Source organism: Apus apus, chromosome 5 (assembly GCF_020740795.1).
Source record: "Apus apus isolate bApuApu2 chromosome 5, bApuApu2.pri.cur, whole genome shotgun sequence".
Lineage (NCBI taxonomy): Eukaryota > Metazoa > Chordata > Aves > Apodiformes > Apodidae > Apus > Apus apus.
The window spans coordinates 41,926,802-41,933,452 of NC_067286.1; the positions used below are offsets into that span (position 1 = coordinate 41,926,802).

A 6,651-nucleotide genomic window follows, 5' to 3' on the forward strand; every position below is an offset into this window, starting at 1 on the left:
CACACAAAGCTAGAAACCAGCAGGCCTTGCTCCAGGGAGCCCCCGGTCTACACGAGATGGAAGAAAACAGACTCTTAAAAGCTGGGGAGAAGGGGGAAAGAAGGCGGGGACGTGCCTGGTCAGCACAGCAGGGCCCAGCACAGCCAAGCCATTAGCAGGCAAACCCTGTGAGCCTCGAGTGACTCTCTCCAGAGGCAAAGGACAGGACAACCTCAGCAAGGAGGGAAACTAGTTTCCAGCCAAGGCAGCAGCACCCCCCAAACAAAGCCAGGCAAATCCATATGTGTGGCCTTTCACCAGGCGTTTGAGCGATACAGCGACCTTTCTTTGCCAGACTGGCAGGCAGTCTGGCTTCTGGGCATACAGGGTCACTTGGGGAAGCAGCAGGAGAGTGGTGTGGAAGGACTTTCAGCCCAGCCCAGGTGTTGGGTGACAAACCACCTGCAATACGTCCTCAAGACCCAGCACACCGGTTGTTGGTATCCTCCTGGGGACCCAACAGTCCCTGGATGGCAGCTGGCTGTAGGGCGAGTCCTAAAAGGGTAAGGCAAGCACAGAAAATATGTGATGAGCACTCAAGGCCTTACAGGCCCCTGCAGGAAGCGCCCACTGAAACCATAGCAGCATAACCCAGTTTGCTTTGGTTTCCTAATCTAAACCAACAGGACACAGAGCAGAGCCACGGAGCAAAGCAGCACTGCAATGAGAATTACACTGTGGCTCCTGCCTGCTCCCTGGATACAGAGCTCCAGGAACTGGACACAAAGGAGCTACATTCCTGCCTTATCCAGGGCCGGTTCTGGCTCTGCCAGCAAGAACAATTGGACTGCCAGGAACTGCGCCTTTCCCACCCCATTTGCTTTGGCTCTCTGCATCTGGAGCAGCACTCGGTCCAAAGTAAATCCCCGCGCACGGGCTCTCCCCGCCGCTCGGCACAGGCCCTGCTCCCCGTCCTGCCCCGCAGCACAGACGCCGCCTCCCCTCTCGCCAGCCGTTCCCGCCGCCGGCCCGCAGCCCGCCCCGCCCCGCCGCCTCACCGGGGCCCTGCGGCCCAGGCGCTCCCACCGGCGGCGGCGGCAGCTGCTCCGCCCGCGCCGGCCCGCGGAGCCCGGCCTGCACACCCCGCAGGCCGAGCCCCCCGCAGGCCGAGCCCCCGGCCCCGCCGCCCCCGCGCAGCGTCAGGGGCACCGCCCGTCTCCCGGGTTACGGGAAAGCCGCCCCGCCCGCCGCATGCTCATTGGCTGCGCCGCCGCTGGGGGCGGGCACTCCTGGGCAGCTCGGCCAATGGGGCAGCGGCAGGGCGGAAGCGGAAGCGGTGGTGCAGGGGCCGCAGCGCCGCCGCCATGCCGGGCGCCGCCGAGCGCGGCTCGGAGCTGTCGGAGCAGATCGAGGCCTTCGTGGCGCGGCTGAGAGGCGGCGGGGAGCGGCCGCGCTCCGAGGACACGGCGCGGCAGACGCTGTCGCTGCTGCGGAAGATCATCGCGCACGGGCGATGGAGCCGGGCGGGTGAGGACCGGGCGGCGATGGGCAGGCCCGGAGCCGCGAGGCAGCGCTTCTCCCGGGCGGCTGGGGGAGCGGCGGGAGGGCGGCGGGGCCCGCGCACGGCTGTCGGGTTTCTGTCAGCCCTGCGTGCCTGGTGCCGCAGCCCCGGCCCTGGCGCGGGTGCTGTGGTCCGCTCTGGGCAGCGATAGCCAGGGCCCTGCCTTCTTTCAGGGGAGCTGATGGATCTGATCCGGAGGGAGGGCCAGAGGATGACTGCCGCGCAGCCGTCGGAGACAACCGTGGGCAACATGGTGCGGCGAGTGCTGAAGGTCATTCGGGAGGAGTACGGCAGGTGAGGTGCCCCTCTCCTGCTGTCCATGCCCCTCTGGGAGCCCAGAACAGCTCTCCTGCACAGCGTGTTCTGCTGCTTCTGTGAGCCCCTTCAGGCTCCATCCCTCTGCTCCCGCCTCTCCCCTAGAGGGATTCAGCAAGTTTCACACCAGCAGAAACTTGTCGTTTTCAGTGTAGCTGAGGACGTTTCTTCTAGCGAAACTTCGCTTGGCACGTGTTGGGGGTGCATGAGAACAGTCCGTCCCATGACCTCAGGCTGTTCTCTCCGCTCTCAGGGTTGTTCCCAGGAGGGTCTGTCCTGGAGCAGCAGCCTTGCATCTGCTGCTCATCTGCAGTGCTCACCTGTGACTTAGGAAAGCCCTTCCTGGCAGCACTTTGGGCATCTTTATGCCAAAGACAGCTAGGGAGGTTCTTTGGTGTGGCAAGGTGTGCCACACATCCTGTGTGTGGTTTTCCTTCCTCTTTCATATCCAGGTGTGCTTCCCTGTGTCAGCCTGGCCGTGCCCCTCTGCTCTCTCCCGAGGCTGAAGGGCTGATTCTCTCTGCAGGCTTCATGGACGCAACGAGGAAAGTGACCAGCAAGAATCCCTGCACAAACTCCTGACTTCTGGAGGACTGAGCGAGGATTTCAGCACCCCTTATCCTCCCCTCAGAGCTAACGTTATTGAAGCTATTAATGAGCTGCTAATAGAGCTAGGTACGGATGGGTCTGAACTGCCCTAGGAGTGGTGCATCTTATGGGATGGGACTGGTGCTTCCCCCTCCTCTTAGTGAAAAGAAAACAGCAAGGATCTGGGAGGCTTAATCTGAAGGAATTAACAAACTGCTGCTCCCAGGACTTGGTTTAATTCCTCTTTGGCTTACAGGGAGATGGGTGGAACACTGTGGAGGGAACAGTATAGGGAGTATTGGCCTGTGCTCTTGGTCTTCTGGGACGTCAGAGTCCTCTGAAGAATAGTATAAAAAATATGCCGAGGTTGGACTTAATCCCTATGCACGTATAGACTGACCCTTGTCACAAGCCCCGTGGTAACATTTTTCTGTGGTCCTGTGACACATCAGGCACCTGACTCCAGCTGAAGCCCAGGTTGCCTTGCCTCTCCTCTCCACATGGTTGTAGAGGTACTGACCTGTAAAACTACTGAATTTCTGTCAGTAGTTGTTGTGTGGTCTCTATGAGTAGCTAGGCAGCACGGGGCATTCAAAGGACTAGCTTCTTGCTCCCTCTCCCCTGGTGAAAAAGAATGGGGAGAAAAGCTGCTCCTGCTCCACCTGTGCCCATGGCACCCTTTAGCAAAAAAATGTTCTTGTTGGAGAACAGTCCTGGCAGCACAGGTGTCTTTCCTGGCTGCTTGTCTACTCGTGGCTTCCTTCTGTTTCAGAGGGCACCACAGATAACATCGCCATGCAGGCCCTGGAGCACATCCACTCCAACGAGGTGATCATGACCATCGGCTACTCGCGCACGGTGGAGGCCTTCCTGAAGGAAGCGGCGCGCAAGCGCAAGTTCCAGGTGATGGTGGCGGAGTGTGCGCCCTTCTGCCAGGTAAGGGCCCGGCCTGTCCGGTGGGCTGCCGAGCTCCTGCCTCTGGAGCAAGCAGCAGTTCCTCTGCAGCAGAGAGGCTGAAGACAGCTCGTTATCCTACCCCGTGTCCTTCGGTCAGAGGGCTGTAGTTGTGCTGTGTTGGTTGGTGTTGTGGTTCAGGCAGGAGTTGGGTGCTCATATCTATGGGAGCTGTGTCCCAGGGGACCAATTGGGTTCTCCCTCTTTTTAGGGCCATGAAATGGCTGTCCGACTGTCTAAAGAGAACATCGAAACTACTGTCATGAGTGATGCAGCCATTTTTGCTGTCATGTCTCGAGTCAACAAGGTAAGGAGGGCCTAGATGTCCCAAACCAGCTGCAGGTCCTAGCAGTGAGGGACGCGTTTCTTCACTGATGAGTCAAAATTGTAATGCTCCCTATTTACAGCTGGGGTGGAGACCCAAGTCAGTACAATGACTGACTGCATAGGGATAGGTTTTGCTGCCTTAGTGGCTAGGAGGCAGAACACAAGAAATCAAGACAGCAAAGCCTCAAAGGATTAACTACCTTTTTAAAAAAAAAACAAACCTTGGAACAAAATCCAGCATTTCCAAAGGGTAGGAACTCCCTTTGTGTGCAACACAAGATGAGTGGTGAAGGGAATCACTAAGGTGTGTCTTTTTGAACAGACCTGTTCTGTACTTTTATAGAGACAAATCACTTGTACAAAGCTTACTTTGCAGGCTTGTAGAACATCAGGGATCACAGCCCAGCTTCTGCTCTGTGTTCCCTGCAGTAGCACTTATGTTTGTCCTCTAAAGTTCTCCCTGCTGACCTCACCATGCTGGAGTCCAGTTCTTGTTAGAGAAGTACATCTCGGTTCAGAGCCAGTGCCAGATGAAACAGATCAGGCATCCAGCTGCCCTACAACTCCATCCAGCCTTTGGCTGGCGGTTCTGACTCTCCTCATCCGGCAGGATCCGAGCCAGGAAGTGTTTCTTCTCCAGTTTGCCATGGAACATGCTATCTAATGCTGATTTGCCTTTTAAGGTCATCATTGGTACAAAGACAATCCTGGCCAATGGTGCCCTGATTGCAGTGAGTGGGACTCACACTCTGGCACTGGCAGCTAAACACCATTCCACTCCGCTCATCGTGTGTGCCCCCATGTTCAAGCTTTCACCACAGGTAAGTGCAGCAGCTCTTCACGAGTGCAGCTGCTCTACATAGAGATGGAGGGTCATTTTATGCTTGTAGAAGCTCAGGGGTGGAGTGCATCACCTGTCCCAAGGCAAGGTTAGTACATGAGCCATCTGTCCCATCTAGCACTGTTACTTCAGATAGGAGATCCTCGCCCAAATCTGGCACACCTCAGGATCCTCTTGGAGCACCCTCCTCTGCCACATGTGCCGAGTAAGCAGTGCACTGGGGCTGCAGTGCAGGATGTAGACCAGTCCCTGCTAGAGACAGATATCACCATACTTAGTTGCTTCCAACTGCAGTGGATTTCAGTGTGTATCTTCAGTGTCAAAAGATCCTGACAGAGGAGATGCTCCAGACTGATTCTTGCACTCCATACTTTTCCAGTATTGTCAGATGAAGTTGCAGACCAAGGGGGTCACTTTGGCTTTGCAGAAGGTCAGCCAGCCAGGTCACAGAAGGCTGTAAAAGCTCTGAGGAAGAACCTTTCACCTGTAGATGTTATAGGCACAGACACTGTTAAACAGATGTAGTGTCACCTAACAAGTCGTCTTCCCCTGCTTTAGTTCCTTCCAGCACCCAGGATCTGTTTTGACCAGAATAATGAAGCAGCCTGTTTTCCTGACCTTCCTCTCCTCTTTCTCATTTAGTTCCCTAATGAAGAGGATTCATTCCACAAGTTTGTGTCACCGCAGGAGGTGCTGCCATTCACAGAAGGTACTGGCTCTCTATACAGACTGGTCAAGCTGGTTCAGCCTATAATTTTTACTTTTTTTTCATAGCTCACGTAAAATGTAAACATAAGACAGTCTGTAACTCAAGACAGAAAATCCTTTCCTATTGTCTAAAGTGCTGGGGACCATCCTATTTTATACTTAGCTTTCTATTACAGATAGTACAGGAAAAGGATTTCCTTTGAACACTATCTTTGCACTTTTCCTTCTGCTCTGAAATAGTGTTTTATTACAGCATTGTGATAATGGTGCCAGGCAGGTGGCAGTTCTCTGTGGGATGGAGCAGATGCCCAACAATGAGGGCAGCTTCCTTTCCTTCCTACAACTCCACATTAACTTCGTTACATGATCCACTTGTTGAAATCTAGTGTCTCTGCAATGGGCTTTCTACCCAAGTGCCACCTTTAAAACAGCATCAGTTCCCAAGCCCATTTCCAGATAGTGAAGTCTTTTTCAAAGCCCCATTTCTATGTCACAGACTTTTGAAATGAAGATACTTGGTTTGGCACAGGGTTTTATTTTTGGCCTTCTGAGCTTTTATTGAAATAATAACTTTGGCAGCATCAGGATTCTTGCATTCTAATTACATACTGGCAGGTTTTCTGGCAATTAGTGAATCTGCACCAGAGGGGATCTGGAGTTAGTAAAAATTACCAGAAGAGAATGCTGCCACTCATCCAAGGTTGCTGTACACTTGTAATTCAACAACAGTGAGGAAGCTGGATGTCCCAGTAGTGGCTTTCAGGTGGCATGTTTCTTCAGGGGCTCAGGAAGACACACAGAAGGCTGCATTTACTTTCTTGGAGCCGCTTTGTCTAATGTTGCTGCTTTTCACTTTACAGGGGAGATCCTGGCAAAGATCAATGTTCACTGCCCAGTGTTTGACTACGTCCCTCCAGAGCTCATTACTCTCTTCATTTCTAACATTGGGGGTAACGCGCCCTCCTACATCTACCGCCTCATGAGTGAGCTCTACCATCCAGATGACTATGAGCTCTAGAGCTGTGAAGCGCTTCACTCTCCAGACGTCTGGCTTTCTCTTGAGAGAGATGCCAACGGCTAATTAAAATGTGCGTTGCAAAGACAGGTTGCTGTGGGGAATCATTGGGGAATTTGCTCAGCAGTGTCTTTCTTCCCCAAAAGCCACAGAAGGCAGAGCTCTTGTTCAGGTATTGATCCTTGTGCTGTGTTACAAGCCACATGGAGCTCCTAACCCACTTTGGTTTTGAAGCAGCAAGGCATATGTGTACCACTCCTGGGCAGCTAAGCTGTTGCTTCAAGGTGTGCTGCAATAAAGGCTGTTTACAGTGGTCTCACTGTTAAACATGTTCTCTATATACAGTTAATTTGTTTATTTAGC

General features: G+C 53.8%; 1 protein-coding gene across 1 annotated transcript; it reads left to right on the forward strand.

Annotated features, from left to right (window-relative positions):
- Positions 1 to 1,318: 1,318 nt before the first annotated feature.
- On the forward strand, positions 1,319 to 6,617 carry EIF2B2 (eukaryotic translation initiation factor 2B subunit beta). The gene is made up of 8 exons (XM_051622312.1): positions 1,319 to 1,506; positions 1,714 to 1,834; positions 2,382 to 2,530; positions 3,216 to 3,379; positions 3,609 to 3,704; positions 4,408 to 4,545; positions 5,208 to 5,274; positions 6,134 to 6,617. Exons 1-8 carry the CDS (start codon positions 1,344 to 1,346, stop codon positions 6,289 to 6,291), a joined length of 1,056 nt encoding a protein of 351 aa, XP_051478272.1. The 5' UTR covers positions 1,319 to 1,343; the 3' UTR covers positions 6,292 to 6,617.
- Positions 6,618 to 6,651: the final 34 nt, after the last annotated feature.

Bases quoted from the DNA above. Each gene is read 5' to 3' on its own strand.
- EIF2B2 (XM_051622312.1), top strand. From the start codon at position 1,344: ATGCCGGGCGCCGCCGAGCGCGGCTCGGAGCTGTCGGAGCAGATCGAG. The intron at 3,380-3,608 runs GTAAGGGCCCGG...CCCTCTTTTTAG, and splicing joins AGTGTGCGCCCTTCTGCCAG to GGCCATGAAATGGCTGTCCG. The intron at 3,705-4,407 runs GTAAGGAGGGCC...TTGCCTTTTAAG, and splicing joins TCATGTCTCGAGTCAACAAG to GTCATCATTGGTACAAAGAC.